The 18,993-nt window shown below is 39.7% G+C and overlaps 1 protein-coding gene across 1 annotated transcript in view; it reads right to left on the reverse strand.

The window, feature by feature from the left end:
- Positions 1-18,993, reverse strand: part of UBN2 (ubinuclein 2) — a 55,614-nt gene that overhangs the window by 30,308 nt on the left and 6,313 nt on the right. The window contains exons 3-5 of the mRNA XM_035544309.2: positions 13,448-13,549; positions 1,238-1,375; positions 58-170 (exon numbers count right to left, since the gene is read on the reverse strand). Of these exons, the coding sequence (XP_035400202.1) occupies positions 58-170; positions 1,238-1,375; positions 13,448-13,549 (353 nt within the window). The remainder of the gene's footprint in view (positions 1-57; positions 171-1,237; positions 1,376-13,447; positions 13,550-18,993) is intronic.

Consider the following 18,993-nt stretch of genomic DNA (forward strand, 5'->3'; position numbering starts at 1 on the left):
ATCTCTAATCCAAACTTCATACACAATTCTAGAGTTTATCTGAAGAAAGAAACCTACCCCAACTGCTTAGGAACTTTCATTTTCCGAGGCTTCTTCTCCTTTTCCGTCCCTTCATCTTTCCGCTTGCGCTTCTTCATTCCACGATCTTCACTTTCTTTTAACTTTGCTATCTACAAAACAGATTAAATAAAAGACAATGATTCTTCCATCCTAATGCACTTTTACAGCAAGAAACCTTTCGTTTTCCTTACACTTTCCAATTTGGAGTCATGAAGAATATCTTGATGTGTGTAAAGACAAACAGTACAACTGCATTTACAGCAGCAATTGCAGTTACTGACAATTCTCCATCATTAATTTAAAAAAAAGTTACTGAATTCAGCGTTCTCAGTAAGAAAAATACTTTGAGGCACAGGCGGACTGATACCCAACCAGCGTGAGCAGCAGCCACCTGGGAAAACCAAACTTGCCCTACCTTCTTTTGCTACCAGTTCCATTGAAACGTACAATATAGTATTGTATGGAACATATTTTTCACTAATTTACATTAGCAGTCTCCCCTCCAAACTTCTTGCCCGTCCTTAGCTTACTTGCTGAAGCTGGGTGGGAAGGCTGAGTAGGGAAAAAGAACCTTCACACAGTGCTAGCATTATGCAGCAACAGTCAAAACATTGCTGAGTTATCAACGCTGTGTTAGTTACAAATCCAAATCACAACACCATACAGGCTGCTATGAAAACAGTTAAGCGCACAGAACAGTAAGCTGTTTGTGAAAGACAGTACATGTACTTCTAACACAGCTACTCCTATGTTCTGAATTTATTTTAATAGGTATTTTGCTTTAAGTGTTATGCTGAATATTAGGAACGATTTCAAATCCTTTTTTTTCCTGCAGAATTACAAAAGCAGTTAGAAAACTTATGTTTTCATCATATGTAATGAAATTCTTATAAAATTCAGGAATCATATGTCACTTATTTAAGATGGATAGACACAACTTGCACACCTGCCTCAACAAGTAATTAGACTTCAGTCTTCAACAACTAAACCTGTGGATGTCAGGATTTATTTCCTAAGTGTTTATACAACAGCCACAAAACAGAGATTGTCATAAAACAATACTGCGTATCATTCTGCTTTCAGTCTCTTCATTTGAGGCATCCTAAGCATATCAAATCTTCCCGAGCGTCCACTAAGTTTGAAGTGCTGTATAAAAAGCATAATTAAAATCACTCACTTTAGGTGGCCTATGCTTCTTATCTTCTGCAAAGTCTTCATCCTCTGAGTCAGACGCCTGGCGGAACTGCAGTGTACCAGTGTTGATATAAAACCCTCCATATTTGGTTGTCAGGGATGCAGGAACCAATTCATCATACTAGACAGGAAAAAAGAAAATGAGTTTATCATCACCTCCTAATAAAATGAACATGCAGTTCACTTACCAGTTCCTATACATGAAAAATTATACAGAAGTGTATTGAAAAACTTATTGGCTAGTGCACAGAACTCTAATATCATAGAATCACCTTTGTACTTCCAAAATAATGCCTTTTTCTTTGAAGTAAACATCTCAGCATCAGGAAAAACTGCTTTCTGAATGAAGTGTGGATGGGCACAGAGGCTTCTTCTTCTGAGGAAAATACCTTTCAACATTTTTTTCCAAAATTCTCTCTCTGACAGCACGTTACATTATACTAGAAGTTAAACCGCATGATACCTCAGCTATATGAACAATGATATACCACCTGCCTACAAGCAATTTTACTACTTACTTCACTACTTACGAGTTGTTTTTGTCCTGACACTAGGTAGGTACATTGCTAATTATTTCTGTCTACTACAGCCTTACAGGCATACCAGTGACATCACTGGTCTAATACAAATTCTGTAAAAACACTGCCTCTATTGATTTTAAATGGTAGTTTCATAACTTTTATTGAACGTCCTTCAATTTTATCAGAGAATTCTATAGTTCAAACTAATAACACCTTCTGTTACTCATACACTTCTCTCACAGCCCTTCAAGTTATCTGCAAATGATAGCTCTGAAGTTATTTCCAGAGCTTATTTCTCACCTTTTCAAAAAGAAAAAAAAACCATCAATCTCAACAATCACCATTTTGCAACAGAAGAAACCTAACCTATATCAGAATTTTTATGAAATTGAATGTTATAACCAGGAAATAAGACTGGCGGAGTAGAGATGCTTAAAACAAGCATTAAAAAGTTCTCTGATGATATGATTTTTTTCTTCTTTGAGAGCCACAGCAAAGCTCATCTTCTTCCTGATTATTTTTCATTAATACAAAAACTCTGCAGCGCATTTGACACACAGACTGTTCCAGCACACTTAACGTTTCTTACCAACTCTAACCACAGTGCCTACTCAAAAACCTGTTTCTCGTACAAAGTTCTGTAGTTTTCTTTTGTCTGGGATAGCATTTTTAACATGACGAAGCATAGCCACAGTATCTGCCAGTTTACTTCCAATTTTGTATGTTGAATATGACATCCCCTCTTCTACAAATACTACAATGTTAGGACTTGCTTTGTTGCAAATCAAATGTGTTTTCATTCTGTTTAGATAGTTAAAGCCGCAAGAAGTTTCAACCTCTTTTAAGCACTACTTTGTATCGTACTTAGCTTATATGAAGGAATTTCCAAGTTAGAATTACAAAGCTGTATCAAAAATATTGAAGTCAAAGGCATAGGAAAAGTAGTCAGTATTAGGTAAGGTAGAAGATAGGATTAATCATATTTCTCAACTGGCAGCATTTTCAGATTACGACATTTTCCCCCAGTATTATAAAAAAAATCCGTCAATCTCTATGAAATATATTGTAAATAACAAAGTTTTGCAAGAGCTGAAAAGATGAGTAGATCCATTCAAGTTTTATGCATAAGTATCAAAAAAGCAAGCCATGACAGTGTTTGCAAGCAAACTGTGGGAAGGTTGCCTTGACAATGTCATTATCACCACACTGAAGGTCAAAGTTGCCCTGAACTACTCCAAATTCTAACTACTGGACTTGGTTTTCAAATACTGAAAATGGTAAAATGGTGAGCTTAATAAACAACAAATAAAATTCTGTAAGCCACAGCCTGTCAAGAAGGATAAAAAGAATGCCTGAGACCAAGCTGCTGACAAAGATAAAGAGGAACCATTTTCAGGACCTACAAAGAGTTACAAAATACCAAAAAGATACAATGACAATGCAGTGACTAAATCAATTTCTGTCCTTCTTCTGAAAGAAAGGGTAGGAGCATGACACACCTTAGATGTATGCACTCGGCAGGGGAAAAGGCCTATTCTGAATTACAGCTGCAAGCAATAAATGTTTGGTAGCAAGGCCAAATGATTAAGAATTAAGTAGGATACTTGAGAAGGAGACAATGTGCTTGTTGTTTTGAAGCTTGAACTAGCAGGCCTTCCACTGCATGTCTGTTAAGACAATACCTGCCAGAATTCAACAGGTTGAAAAAATTAGTAGGGCAAGTACACACAGTTTTAACTGAAGACCTGAGATCACTTACAGGAAGGGAACACACACAGTGCGAGGCACAATCAGCTACCAGGTTAGTTCATTTCCCCTGCACACGATGAAAGTATACTGAAGATACTAATAGAGATACGCTTTAAGAACTAAAAAGCCCGGGCTACCAAAAGCATTAAAAAAGAAAAAAGTTATGCAGAAGAGGAAAACAGTTAAACACTTAAACAGGTAAGCTGGGTAGAACAGCCTCAACTGGAGACATACGTGAATTTGATCTGAGTAAGTGATTAGAGATTTCAATGAGTCATTGCCTTTATCTTCTTGGAATGGAAGACTTAACATGCAGTAGAGGAAGGCCAAAAAAACAGAAAAGAAAAGCGATGACAATCTATGAAACACCCTGAGATCACATGAAAAACTAGTACAAAAAAGCAGGAGACTATTAATTGGATAAATTGAAAGCAATTGAAAGCAAAGTGATTTAGTTATGGACTTGCCATTCGCCTAAGAGGCCAGGAGAATCATGCAAAGTAAACTAAAGAGTGGAGGCTTGTTAAGAACTTCAGAGAAATCTGATGTTTTTCCACAGGCTCTCAGAACCAGCTTCATTAAGTACAAGGAGATGAAAGGGAAAGAAAATAAGTGATTATCCACAGTACTTAACAGAGCAGGCATTTCCCTTTTGAGCTGACAGGGCACGAACTGAATTGGTGAGGTTGGGGCCATATGAGATCAAACCAGAAGAATACACTAGTTGCCAAGTTTGGAGGAGAAAGCACACAGTCAAAGCTGGGACCATTACTGTAAGTAGTAAAGAACAAATGCAGGGAAACACAACAAAGACTTGGCTGCAGAGCAGTAAAGGAAGCCCTGGAGAACATAGAAGTAAGGATTAAAGACAGTCCACAAGTGAGAAAGCCATGAATCGCTGCAGATCATTAGTATGATCAACATGCTACGTGGCACAGATCCATAAGAACAAGTCAACTGCAAAGACAGAATTCATTTAATATACAGATGAACAAACTTCCATAACAGCCAGCAGCAAACAAGGTCAGCAAGACGTGGAAGTGCAACTTATCAATTGAGGTTTCAACAGCTTCTGCTGAGGACTATGAATTTAATCTGACTTTCAAAGACCTTTTTGACATTCACTTCTCCTTAACCCTTGACAGAATTTACTTTTTTCTATTAAATTTTGAGTTTTCCTCAACCTACCAAACAAGGTATAACTTACAACTTTACATTTCATTTTCTTTCCAACCTACCTACCTACAAGGGTTCCTACAGACTACAACGTGCCTCATGTCTCGCCAACATAACCCATCTCCTACTGCCCTAATTCAACAGAAAATTTGAATACGATTGTATAAGATATTGGCAACAGCTAGATTAAACTTCATTTTGAAGTTTCTTCAGGATTTTCAATTAAACAGCATACAGCTTCTGCAACTTCCGAATCTTCTGATGAAATCATTTCAAGACTTTTGCTTTCAATTAGCTTTTCCTGTGCATGAAATCAGAGGATGCTCTTCTCTGATCCTATTATTTAAGGAAAATGGTTTAACCCCTTTCTAATGGTCTAATCTTTCTTATACATACCAAGAGTACTGCATCCAGGTCTGGGGCCCCCAACACAAGACAGATGTAGATCTGTTAGAATGGGTCCAGAGGAGGGCCACAAAGTTGATCAGAGCGCTTGAGCACTTCTCCTATAGTGAAAGGCTGAGAGAGCTGTGCTCAACCTAAACATAAGGCTCTGTGGTAACCTTATTGCAGCTTTTCAATACTTAAAGGGAGCTTATAAAAAAAAGAAAAGATGGAGAACAACTTTTTGCTTAGTCGGATAGCGACAGGGCAAGGGGGAATGGTTTTAAACTAAAAGAGGGGAGATTTAGATTAGAGGTTAGCAGGAAATCCTTCACTTAGAGGGTGGTGAGCCTTCACTCTGAGGGTGGTGAGGCACTGGAACAGGTTGCCCAGAGAAGCTGTGGATGCCCCATCCCTGGAGGTGTTCAAGGCCTTGGATGAGGCCTTGACCAACCTGATCTAGCGGGTGGCATCCCTGCCCACGGCAGGGGGGTTGGAAGTAGATGATATTTAAAGTCCCTTCCAACCTGAGCCATTCTGTGATTCACATGACTCTACGGTATGTTTTCAGACAAAAAACTGAACTATCTTCTAGAAAAACAACATAATAGAATAGGCAACGTAATCTTGAACAAGGTTAAGGGTGAACTATCCGTTGCTTTTCTAATCCAAGAAGACATCAAAAACAAGCAGGAAGAACTTTCTAATGCTAAAGAAGGGTCCTCTTCCACAACGTATAGTTAAGTTTTTTGTTTGTTTGTTTGAAATCCTGGGACAAAGGACAGCTAGCAAAACACAACAGAATAAGGCATAACAGACTATTAAATAAAGATTAACACATGGCTCAGGATAGTCTAGTCTACAATAGTCTCCTAGAATACCCCTAGCTGTTAGCAATAGTTAGTATATTGTAATCTGTTAGCCTACCTTGAGTCAAATATCAATGTGTTATACATTGCCTTATTTTGTTCTTCCCCCAACCACCTTTGATACTCCTCCACCAAGTACCACAGTCAGGCTAATAGCGTAATTGACCTTCAGTACCCAAGAAATTCTTGTTGCCTTGAAAATGTTTCAGCCTAAGTTATAAAATGCATGGCCACTCATGTGACTACCTTTATCTGTTCAACTTGATTCCTTCTGAGATTGAGCTCTGACACACACTGCATATTTAGCTGTAATAAAAACAATCAACTGTACTTTCAGTGTAATGTTTAACCCCTCCAGCTTTCATGTTTCAGAATTGCTAGAACACTATTGAAAAGTTATGCTCTCCTTTCCCATTCATTTACCATGAATGTGACCTGCAACTTAAAACACTTCAGACAAGTGCTCTTATCAAGATCTATGATTTTGGCAAGTTAAAAACTGCTTTATATTACAGTAATAGCTATGTTTGTATTTTTTTTTTTTTTCCAAAACACTCAACTTCCTTGTCCTGCTTAATAATGAAGATGAGTTGATCCTTGACCAGGATCTACTGCTCCAGGAGCTCCAATTACTATGAAAATAAACTTTGTGCTTTTCAAAAAACATGAAGTTTGACACAAAAAAAAGGCAAAAAAATGCTGGACCTATTAGCAATATTATTTCTTATTTCTCACTCCAAAAGTCTTGACATTACCAATTTAAACAATACTACAAATGCCAGATATATGTTTGTTTTTTCAAGTAGCTAAGCAGATGCTGAGCTTTGTTTCTGAATTGTCCCCCTGAGTTCTTGAAGTACATGGAACAGTCCTAAGGTATCTGGTTGAAACACAGGCCAGAACACGAGATTAAAAAAATTATTTATTCCTTCCTAAAAATGGGTATGAGATTTTGTACTGGGCTTATGTGGCAAGGTTGATAGCAGGGGGGCTGCAGGGATGGCCTCTGTGAGAGGCCCCATGTCAGGCAAGAGCCAGTGCCAGCCCCCTCCAAAAGGGACCTGCCACTGGCCAAACCTGAGCCAATGAGCAACACTGGTTGTGCCTCTGTGAGAGCATATTGAAAATAAAAAAAAAAAAAATGCTGCAGAGAAGCAGTTGGAGAAAGGAGAGAAAATGTAGAGAGAACCAGTCCTGCAGACCCCAAGGTGAGTGCAGCAGGAGGGCAGGAGGTGCTCCAGGCACGCAGCACAAGTTCCCCCGCAGCCTGTGGAAAGACCCCTGGTGGAGCAGGCTGTCCCCCTGCAGCCCACGGGTCCCACATGGAGCAGATCTCCACGCTGCAGCCCGTGGAGGAGCCCCCGGTGGAGCAGGTGGATGTGGCCTGGAGTAGGCTGTGGCCCATGGAGAGCCCCCACAGGAGCAGGCCCTGGGCCGGAGCTGCAGCCCACGCAGGAGCAGGGGGTCTGGGGAGAGCTGCCACCCCTGGGGGACCTACGGTAGGTCCAATGGTACAGACCTATATTGGAGCAGCCTGTGGAAAACCCAAGTAGGATCAGTTTGGGAAGGACTGCATCCTGTGAGAGGGACCCCATGCTGGAGAGTGAAGAAAGTGACCATGAAGGAGAAGAAAAAATGTTATGGACAGGCTGTGATTTCCATTCCCCTGCACCACTTGGGGTAGTACAGTGGCAGTAAGGAGGCAGAAGGTAGATGGAGGGGAAGTGGGTTTAGTTTGCTTTTAGTTTTCACTACTCTAGGCCGCTATTAATTGGCGATAAATTAATCTTCCCCAAGTCAAGTCTGCATGGCTTGCAGCAGCAACTGGTGAGCAATCTCCCTGTCCTTATCAAAAGGCACAAGGTTTTTTTCATTGTATTTTCTCTTCCTGTTCTGCTGAGAAGGTGGAGTGAGAGCAGCTGTGTGATGCTTGGCTCCCTCACAGTGTTAAACCACAACAGTATATAGCTGTATATAGTTCTGCATTAAGCAGAACAGTATCTGCTTTGTTTGGTACTTCGCTTTACATCCTTATTTATCTTGTAGGGAGGAGGGGTACAAAGTAAAGAAAATCTCCTAATTGAAGTTTATCCCTGTATTCATAAGAATGCATATGACATGTCAGCTGCCATCTACCTTGAAGACACCTGGGAAGCATGCAAGATATCTTTTATTAAAGGTGACACTGTGCACTACTCCCCAGCCACTGGGCAAAGTGACAGTAAACAAGGAAGACAGGACAGTAATAACACAAGTCCATAGCCAAGGAAACAGCTAATAAGTGAATCTCTTAAAAAAAAAACACAACAAAACTTTAATGCACCCTCATATGTTTAGTGAGGATGAGGTTTGTTACAGAGGCCTACAAAAGCAGCTTTTCCCCTGTGAAAAATACAGCAAAGCTAAATTTATCTCTCGATCCAACATGGAGGATGTTTAATGATAAAACCTATGTAGCATTTCTCCTGTATAAGCCTCTATAGCATTAGCACATCAATAGTTTGGGTCATTTTGTTTAAGAATCAGTATTTTTGCTTGAGAAAAATGTTTTCCATAGCTAGGTATAAAAAGGCTTCTTAAAGTAGGAAGGATGGGAGAGCAACATCAAGTGGGCCTAGAACATCATCCGGCCCAAGACTCCACAAAAAAAAAAAAAAGGTAAAAATGACAACCACCACACTGAGCTCTGCCATTCCCCCAGTAGGTACCACTCTCACTGGGAAAGAGCATCTGAGCTAATCGAGATTCTTGAGCAAGATGCTGTTACTGACAATCAGGTTGAAGTTTTAGATCACAACACCGGAACTCTTGAGAGGATGCTATGGTGGGAGAGAAGAGGATATTAAATCTATCACATCTTTAATAACCCTAGAGACTACAAGATGAAGCAAATCAAATTTATCCTGCGAACAGGGGAAACTGTATACCACAATACAGAATTTTTGCAAAGACTAAGCCCTTAAATTACAGAGTCTTCCAGGGAAACCAAACAGGTAACAGCTACTTTACCAGTGTGTTCAGAATCACTACAAATCAACATAAGCCTCAAAAGGCTGTCCTTTAAAGAGGGTCTGAGCTCTTGAGGCAAGATGTAGCTAAACAAAAATGAGTTCTTCCTAATTTGAAGTACCTGTTTTGGAAAAACTTCCCTTGAATGAGAAAACACTAGTAGATTAGTTTCCTCTGCGCAGCAGCAGAGGACTCATACAGCAGTGCTTAGAAGGCTGCTGTGAAGTCGTGAATATAGAAGACTGGTTTAAATACATGGCCTTGGGTGTCCAAACTACTGAACTGCATGCTACCCAGTCAACACCTCCACTGCTCTTGGCATTCGTGTTTTGCCTCAGTTCCTGTCAGTATGGCTGCTTCAAGACAACTTATACTGCTTACAGATTTCTAGGTGGACTGTTCTCCCTCTGTGCTCATCTACCCAACAACGGGGAAGGTGCTAGGTGGTCTTGGCTTTGGATGTGCAGGTGTTCTTACCTACAAGTAAGAGGTAACAGCATACTTGTTCACTAAACGCCATGTATTACTTCAGATGCCTGTTCTATATGACAGCAGAAAATTCAGAGAGCACCCCTTGGAACCTCTATCAATATAAAGCTTACATAGTCATGAAGGCATGCAACCAATCAAATATTCAGAGCTCATCAAGAAAGCAAGCAGCCCAGCCAAACCAGGCGCACAGGCAAGTGTACACATGTCCATGCAAGAAGAATATAGGGGAAGCAGAAACCTACAGAACACCATTCTGCAATGAATGTTGTTGTGGGCAATTTACAATATAGCAAAACCTATTTTTAACATTGAAGCAGTGGAAACAGTGAGGAGGGACAGCTTTGTTTGCAGTTTATAAATACTGTTACTACTGCAGAATTCAACTGCAATGCAAAGATTAGGACTTAACGTCAAACTAGCTGCTACAGAACAGCTAGAAACACCTGCAAGATTGTTTTAATGTAAATTTTATCCGGAATGAAGAGTTCAGTACTGACTTCATACAGTCAAAATGTTCAACCCTACAATATCTACTGAAGCACAGATTTCCCACTTGTCTGCAACTGCATTCAGAGGGGAAAAGCCACTTCTGAACAGACTTTAAAAGTTAACAAAATTATCCAGCGAGGATGGCAAGGTTAAAAACCAGCATATATACTACATACATCCAAAGCAAATAGCAACCTGTAACCATGCACTTATTCCCATAAGAGGAGACAAGTCTGAAGAATAAGTGACGCAAGAATCATCTGTGTCACTTAGGGTAATATGTACCCAGGTACTTTCCCTCCAATATTTTCCTTTGGCTGGCTTAATGTTTCAGTCCATTGAACTGCTCTTCAAGAGCCCTTACCTCTCTGTGTTCTGTAGCCACAAAGACTTTGACGGTCTTAATGACGCCATACTGCTGAAGTCTTAAATATGCAGTAGACAAGTACTGATTCTTTCCAGAGTAAACAATGAAAGTAAATCTGTAAGAGCAGTAAGAATCTCATGCACAGTCTTTTTCACAGAAGGTGGGGCACCGGCAACCTAGTCCCAAGCCCATCCTACTCTGTAAGGACAGGTACCAGTGTGCTTTAAGGACACTGACCAGAAAAATCCCTTAAGCAGCCCGCTATTATCAGAGCTTTCCAAGAACCTTCCTCCAGAAATACATACCCTGTAGCTGCCTGTACTCCAGTCATATTGAAGTCCATTACCTGAGAATCATGTCATTATAAGATTCCCTGCACTTGATCCTGGTCCCTCCCCATCAAAAAAGACAGAGAGGAATGATTGCATTCCTGGATCCTTAGAGAAGCCAAATACTGTTACATATGCCATTTGTTATATGCATCTATGTTACGTGTACAAAATTGCTTAATTGCAAATGGATCCAAAGGAAGCAGAATTCATTAAATCACTTAAGAGTGCCTGCTTTTAAAAACGGGTCTAGTTTTACTGGTTTCATTTCTTCAATAGCATTTTATAACGTTACTTCAACAGTTGGTTTTAGAAAGAAGCTCTCTCTAAAGGTACAGAGAGAATCTATATCAGTCCCAAAGACTTCAGACTTTCTTTCACACCTGTGACAAGTAAAAGGCCTACAACTCTAAGGAAGCTTTCAATTATTTTTTCCTAGGATACAGAGGGAGACAACAGGACTCCAATCCTGGAGCATTTCAAGAGGTACTCATATGCCTTCTCAAGTGTTTGCGTCCTGGACATTAGAGGGTTTTGTATGTTTAGGAAAGCATGTCTTCCAAAAGGAAATAAATCTAGGCTGGGCCTGGCTCTGCATTTCTCAGGGTAAACAGTGATTTAATAGCTGGACACACAGAAGATGAGCAAAACAGACACGCAGGCTTTCCTTCTGGATATTTCCCATTTGCATCTGATAGAATGAGAGATTTTGTTGAACTTAACTCCTACATTACAGAACCCTTAAGCTCTGCAACAGCGACTTAAGACTGCAGCTGGTATACGGTATATTTTTTCTTCTGTGGATAGAGATGTGAATGAAAGACAGAAAACAGAGATGGCCTCTCACTAATCTGAATTTATAATGCCGACTCTAAGCATAATGATTTGTTCAGGAGAGCAAGCTTAAGAGAATACACCATTCTCCCCAGTAGCTTCCACAGCTACCACATGACACAACCATCTGGTCCTCTGACAACTGCCTTTTGTATGTTCTTACAGGAGTCTCACAAGAGATATCAGAAGTAAATGCTTCTGCAAATCTAATGGATCTGCTGCTAGTAAAAAGAACAGCATCAGAAGCCGGCACAGTATAAGAAAACTAAGTGGTCAAACCTGATAGACTCACATACAGCTCTGACAGAGACCTGTACACGTACTGAATGTTAATCCAAACCACGTATCAGATCTGTGATAGGTCACAATAATTTTAGAAAAAAATCAAGGTACAACTTAGGTCCTATATCATAAGACATCAGAAGTGATGATGGTTGTCTTCAGCAAGAGCGAGAACCCAGGTAAGCCTATAGGCTCAACTGGTTTCTCAGCCAGAGCAAAACATCTGTTTTTACTGATCTGAATATCAGAACCTGACCATTGGAAAGCAAACAGTCTTAGGCCTCCAAATTGTCCCAGTAGCACAACCAAAAGCTGAGGGATATGATAAGAGTTTAAAATTTTAAGAGTTTAAATTTTAGTTGACATTGCCAACGTCAATCTAGACTAGGAAAAAGGACAACAAATAAATACAAGCTATGATAAGCATCTACAGTAAACTCACTTTCCACACAACTTGCCCATGTGCCTTCAGACTGACTTCACCAAAACAGTATGGAAAGATGAGCTCAGCCTACTACCCACTGTGGTAAATCGCTGAACTTCTCTTGCTCAAGAAGGTACGAGTTCTGCAGCATGCCTTCTGTGTAGTCCATACTGTTCTCAGCAGTATTCAGTGCAACAGGTATATGCTAGAAGCCTCAAAGCTCAGTGTTCACAGGATTTCTTTAAAGTTTTATAACCTTCCCAGATCTAATACCCCATTTAAACTGAGGCTCAGCATAATGTTAACCAATGCACTTCACTTCTATGCTTCTCTTACTCTTTTCTCAGAATTCCTTTTCATCATCATCTCTCCCACTCAAACTTCTAGCACTCTTATTTTCAGAGCAGCAATCACAGCTGCTTTCTCCAGTGTCACTCAGCAGAGGAAACCGAATGCTGGCTAATATGTCAGGTAGTGTTTTTCAGTTGTTTTTGTTCATGTTTACTTGAATGAACAGTACATCTACTCCTTCCTGGCACCTAACAAAGAACTACAGGAGATTCCCAAAGCTTTTTATCATCCACTTGTTCTTCCAAGTTTCTTCCTCATTTTCATTATTTCCTATATCACCTGTAAGATACCTTCAAGTGCCTTCATATAAGCTTCCAAATAGCCTGATATTGCCTGCACCTAATTCATTTTTCCTCTTACGTCATTTGAGGTGTGTTCTCATTTCTGAAAAACATTCAGATGAAATAAGCTGTAAAACCCTGCATTTCAAGCAAGCTATTTTATCTCAATTTTGTCAGACACATTCAGTGAATGTTTAGAATTACCAACTTATCCTTATGGGTTTTGGAGAGCAGAATAGTCTCCTGATCTAATACTGGAAATCTAACACCAGTATTAGACTAATAATCCAGACAGCTAGTACAAGAAAATAACAGACAGTATAATTTCAGATCACAGTAAATAAAGTGCACGAATACAAATAACTTCATTTCTAGAACTGTAAAATTAAATACGCAGTATAGTAATGGCTGTCTTAATTCTTGGAGCGCATAATGACATCTGAATCTCACTGCTGAGAGTCTCTCTGAACAAGACTACAAATGCAACTGTTCCTTGGATGTCCAAAGTAACAGGCCCTTCGGATTCACACTGGTTATACACGGGCACAAAGTATTTGCCCTCACCTTTTTTTCCTCTTTATCAAAAAATAAAGAATTATCTTATTTCTCATTGCTACTTTAATGAGGTTTACTTACTGCTTCAGAATTATCAATGAAAGGGTCTGTTTCATCATAACCATAACCTATATCAATTAGATCCTGCAGGCGATCCTTCCGATGTTTGTGGGGCTTTCCACTCTGGGGGGAAAAAAAAAAGTGTTATATCAGTTGAGAAGAGAGTAAGACTAAGCGAAGCACTGAAGTCCACATAACGTAAGACATTGGAGGGATAGTCGTTCAGGGAATTAGCAGAGTTCCGCTTGCTTTCACGGTTCCTTGAAAATAGTCTATATGAATTAAAAACCAGAAGGCTTAACTTTCATATAGGAAGGAATTCCTACAAATATGCTAAAAAAAATGCTGTACAATAGCCTTACCAGAATCATTTCTGAAAGGTATTCACTAGCCACCTGGTTTCTGGGTGATTGCAATACTCCTAACATTTTCTGTTTAGAGATGTTTCTCATGCTTTTAAAACTTCTGTTAGTGATAAAAGGACTGAGATAATTTAAGAAGTGTTAAGTTTTTCAGTATGCTACAGGGTCATTACAAAGGAAGAAAAATAGCCTAGCATTTGCTAACACGCTCTCCCACACAAGATGGATTGCTTCTCTACAACAAAGTGAAGCCTAAGCCAAAACAGAAAGATATTGATCTGGTACTTGCAGATATGGTGTGTATGAGTTTTCAAGAAGTTATAGCATTCACGTAACACAACTGAAGAAAAAGATACTATGCTGAAATCCTTTGAAATGCAAGAATCATCTTGGTTGATAAGCCCAGACATGATAGCGTTATTTGAGTAAGTTAAAGCCAGAAACTGCAGTGCAGACTGTGGGATTCCCTTACCCTAAAATTTCTGTTTGAGCTTGGTGTGACTTTCTACTTGACTTAAAAATAACACTTCCATATTAGAAAAGTACTCAGGTTAAACTGAAGTTTACTTTCTCCTAGACGTATCTATAATTTACAGCTACAAAAACAGCAATCTGCTTATGATATAAGGCCTAGTCCTCTGACGCCTGCATATTGTGGAAATTGTCTATATATAATTCTCAAAGATAAAATTCTCCTAAAGGCACCACCTTTACTAAAATAGTATCAGGTTCTTCCGTGAATTCAGGACTTGCTCCCCAAAGCTTCTCAGCAGTTCCAGGCATGTTTAGAATGAATCTCTCTTCATTTGTAAGATCCATCCTATTACAATCCAACGACTATGCAGATATTGTTCAAAAGAGCTATCATCTTTGCTTTTATAATCATAAGCATCCAAACACCACCATGTTAACAGTATATTGCAGAGTTTAAGTTTATACCTATAAGTAAAGCATGTGCTCTTGCAAGCAAATAAGAATCTCTCAGGTATAATTAAACAAATAAACACAATAGTCCTGCAAAAAAAAAATCAAAAGTGAGTTCCATTTCTAATTTGTGTTTCCAAACTATATAATAGTATTTCTAACCCTTCTTATCATTCCTGTTATCCCTTATTCACCTGAATATGATTAGCTATATGGCTATATAATTAGTGACTATATGTTCCCAAAACATGCAGGTTTTTTTTGTTTTGTTGTTTTTGCTTTGTTGTTATTTGTTAAGTTTGTACTAAAGAAAGAAATCTTAGAAAAAGAGGTAGAACTTAACTCTTCTTAAACTCCAGTGCATGTCATGCAAAAGTTTGTAATTCTCACTACTCTGAGGCACCTGAAGGCTGTCTAAAGAGCACTATATAAACTACACTTTACTTTACTACAGTAATGAGATAGCAGAGGCAAAGTGCAACCCACCTCTGTACCATCTCTTTTTAAGTCCAAGTAACAATTACTAAAAACAGATGAGTGCTCATTGTTCATGAGTTCAAATCTTTCTGCGCCAACGGCTATTTCAGTGTGTACGGCCATTTAAAAAGACTTCTCCCATCTAGTCGATCAAGGGAAACCAGCTGATGTATCTTTTTGGATTTCAGTAAAGCTTTTGACACAATTTCCCATAGGAACCCACTGGACAAAATGTCCAGCGTACAGCTGAACAGAAACATCACACGATGGGTGAGCAATTGGCTGACGGGCAGGGCTCAAAGGGTTGTGGTAAATGGGGCCGCATCAGGATGGCCAACAGTCACTAGTGGGGTCCCCCAAGGACCTATTTTAGGGCCAGTCCTCTTCAATGTTTTTATGAACGATTTGGATGTAGGACTAGAAGGTGTTTTGAGCAAATTTGCCAATAACACTAAACTTGGAGGAGGAGTTGACTGTTGAGGGCCGAAAGGCCTTGCAGAGAGATCTGGACAGATCGGAGAGCTGGGCAATCACCAACAGCATGAAGTTTAACAAGAGCAAGTGCCAGGTCCTGCACCTGGGACAGGGCAACCCTGGCTATACGTACAGACTGGGCGACGAGATGCTGGAGAGCAGACCTACAGAGAGGGGTCTAGGGGTTCTGGTTGGTAGCAAGTTGAATATGAACCAACAGCGTGCCCTGGCAGCCAGGAGGGCCAACCGTATCCTGGGGTGCATCAAGCATGGCATTGCTAGTTGGTCGAGGGAAGTGATTGTCCCACTCTACTCTGCGCCTCTGTGCGGCCTCACCTCGAGCACTGTGTGCAGTTCTGGGCACCACAGTACCAAAAGGACGGAAACTGTTGGAGAGTGTCCAGAGGAGGGCTACTAGGATGGTGAAGGGCCTAGAGGGGAAGACGTATGAGGAGCGGCTGAGGTCACTTGGCCTGTTCAGCCTGCAAAAGAGGAGGCTGAGGGGGGGACCTCATGGCAGTCTACAGCTTCCTCACAAGGGGGAGTGGAGGGGCAGGCGCTGATCTATTCTCTTCAGTGACCAGTGATAGGACCCGTGGGAATGGTGTCAAGCTGAGGCAGAGGAGGTTTAGGCCAGACATCAGGAAGAGGTTCTTCACCGAGAGGGTTGTCACACACTGGAACAGGCTCCCCAGGGAAGTAGTCACTGCCCCAAGCCTGTCAGCGTTTAAGCAGCATTTGGACTGTGCTCTTAGTCATATGGTCTGAGTTTTTTGATAGACCTGTGTGGTGCCTTGAGCTGGACTTGATGATCCTTGTGGGTCCCTTCCAACTCGGGATATTCTATGATTCTGTGATTCTCAATACATTCTTATTGCCTGTTATTCATAAATATACAGTGCAGATATTGGACAAAATCAATAAATGAAAAAGTCTCACAAGAGCAGAATGAATAAAAGTAGGATTAAAATAGAAAGCTTTGTGCAGACAGAACAGATGAGAATATCTGAACTCCTATACGTGTAGTTTGAGAATTTCCTTAATGCCTGACCCTACGAAGTTATGTTTAAGGATGCATGTTGAAAAATTGTAGGATCAGGACGTTAAGATCACAACAGCAAAATTGAAGGGATTTTCTGCATCCATGTTTACTTTGCTACTTAGGGACGTTTTACCATTGGCGCCTTTCACCTCTCCCAAAAAGAAATCCTCCAACCTTTCTGTCCCAAATCATAAGCAGCCATGATACTAGAGCAAATTGAGATATTTAATTCCTGAGGCTGCAAATTGTGCTTGTGCAACTGTTCAGGAACTCAAACACAAATTCAACAATGGCACATAACATGAAGTTTAAACAACCTTTGCAGCACAACTGGACCAGAAGGTGGCAAATAATTTATGAAGAATCTTCTAAAGGCCCCAGGGGAGTTGTTAAACCTTATTTCTGTATTGGGCACATTAATAGAAGTTAAAAAAACAGAACCAGCAAGCACAAGAATGCACATTCCAGGCCAGAAAACAATCTTAGTAGAAGGAAACTGTACTTCAAATATTTTAAAGGTCCCAAGGTGTTCAAAGACAACAAGCTATCATGGGATAAGAGGTAAGGTCCACTCAAATTAATGACTGGTGTAAGGCTGGTAAACAAAGGGTAGGAATGAATAGTTCACCAAGGAACTATATTCAGCTACAGAAGCCACAGAGAGGGGGGAAGGAAGGAGAGAGAGATAAATTACTCAGGACAGTGAATACAAGAGGCAGCTGAAGAATCACCGAGACACCTTGGTTGCTCAGTACTCTGAATGGTAAATTTAATCCCATGTTAATAAAAGCAAGGTAATCCACACAAAGGAAGTATAACTCCCACAACAAAAATACAGTGTGCTTCCAATTTGTTATGCTGCTCAGGAAGCACTAGAGTCATTCACATGTCACACATTCGCTCAACAATCAAGAGTGGTCAAAAAAGGAAAGAATTAGGATTTATGAAAAAAGGAAGAGAATAAAACCAGAAGTCATCATTGTATCGCTGATAAATCGGCATCCTACTGTTAATGTCCTTTCATTTAAAAAAAATAGAACAAAAAAGGGAACGGAGTAAACCAACAAGGATGTCTGAAGGTAAAAAAAACAGCTACTGTACAGTAACAGAATGTTAAGACACTTCAGCTGTGGAATGAAAAGGCTGAGTTCTGATAGCTTCAGAATCACAAGCAGCATGCAGAAGAACAGGAAAAATTCACTATTTCTCACAATACAGGAACCGTGGAGTACCAAGTGACTCATCAGCCAACAGGTTTAAACACAAACCATGTTTGTATACAACAATCATCATGGTACTCAGGGCCACAGAACAAAACATTAAACATCAGTAAACTCACAAGATGGCCTGGCAGATTTATGGCAGAAAACTACACAAATGGTAGTTAAACACACAGCCTTTGGCTCGGAAAGAAATTAAATTACAATTTAATAGAACAGCACACTGAAGTAGTATCAACACACACTTTGATAAGCTTTCAAGTATAAGGTTACAGTAGTGTGACATGAACATATTGCCATTAATGGACTTTTGTTTTGATCCAAATACTTTTCTTTAACATAAAATATCATCTGAGATTCAACATCATGTTTTTACAACACAGAATGTTTGATTTTGTCTAGAGAACAAGAAATCAAGAGTAAAAATGGGAACAGGTTCAGATTAGATTTTTATGCTGACATTTTAAAGTTGGCAGCAACCACAAAAAAGGTCTAAATAATCAAGTAAATAAATGGTATACTAACTTTATGCACCTGGCTTATAAAACTACTTATTTATAGGCTTTTCTTTAGTATCAGCAAGATATATACAATCAGTACAGTATTGGAAGTACGTGAATTTACTTGAAAAGAAGTCTTTAAAGACGACTTTTTCACGTATTGCATTTTTTCCAAAAGTACTACAGCATCAACATTAAACTGCCACACGTGCTATGATTTAAAAGATCATTTGACTCCATTTCAAATGGATATAGGTTAGTAATACCTAATTAGTTTAAAGAAGAAATAGCCCTTTATGTAAATTTGAAAAAAACTCTTCTTCATTCTCGTACAACTAAGTGGTTACTTTTACATTAAAGCATCCTTAGAGCATTAGAGAGATGAAGAGAATGGGTGTCTACATCATGGGATCTCTATCCTAGTTTAAGCTAAGGAGCAAATGTCTCACTGCAGGAGAAAGAAGATGGCTGGATGTTGTCAGAGCATGAGCAATTACACTGGATCAGTGTACAGACATGCAATTCCTCCTACCCTGAAGTGTAAGTAGAAACTGATGGTTCTTGTATT

Source organism: Cygnus atratus, chromosome 1 (genome assembly GCF_013377495.2).
Source record: "Cygnus atratus isolate AKBS03 ecotype Queensland, Australia chromosome 1, CAtr_DNAZoo_HiC_assembly, whole genome shotgun sequence".
NCBI lineage: Eukaryota > Metazoa > Chordata > Aves > Anseriformes > Anatidae > Cygnus > Cygnus atratus.